General features: G+C 34.8%; 1 protein-coding gene across 1 annotated transcript; it reads right to left on the bottom strand.

The window, feature by feature from the left end:
• Nucleotides 1–101: 101 nt before the first annotated feature.
• GNI_227170 (hypothetical protein) lies at nucleotides 102–450 on the bottom strand (the record flags this gene model as incomplete). The annotated part of the gene is made up of 1 exon (XM_011135642.1): nucleotides 102–450. A coding segment is annotated over one exon (349 nt), but the record flags the coding sequence as incomplete, so codon positions are not given.
• Nucleotides 451–489: the final 39 nt, after the last annotated feature.

The following is a 489-nucleotide window of genomic DNA, read 5'->3' as shown; positions in this document are numbered from 1 at the left end:
GGTTTGATAATCATAGTTAAACAGTTCTTCATCGGAGCAATCCTTTTTTAATATGCAATCCAACTCAAAACCGCTACATATTCCATATCCCAAATATCTACTCTTTATTTGAATCAATTTTCTCCGTTTGAGATTATTCGTACAATTGTCATAAACTTTTTTGAATGGCATCGGTAATTGTGCTGATACTTTTCTACGTTCAGCCATCCATTTATCCCAATAGCGCATATCATTTTTTAATGCACATCGCTTTTCTTCCACGCTATATTCCTCATAATCTGAATTAATCACATCAAAGAAATCCGAATATGCTCTATGTATCATTTTATCTGGAATCAACCTATGTCGTTCTGTCGGCTGATAATTGGAATCACCCAAAATAAAATAGTAATCCAATAATGAAATCAATCTCTGCTTATAGCTTTCTATGAAGAAATCGCCATACGCCATTGGTGCTCCAGACCCACCATGTTTCCCGACAACTATTTT

This window comes from Gregarina niphandrodes, assembly GCF_000223845.1.
Source record: "Gregarina niphandrodes unplaced genomic scaffold scaffold00223, whole genome shotgun sequence".
Taxonomy (NCBI): Eukaryota; Apicomplexa; class Conoidasida; order Eugregarinorida; family Gregarinidae; genus Gregarina; species Gregarina niphandrodes.
Note: the sequence above shows the minus strand (reverse complement) of the source record. Positions and strands in the feature narration are given on the sequence as shown.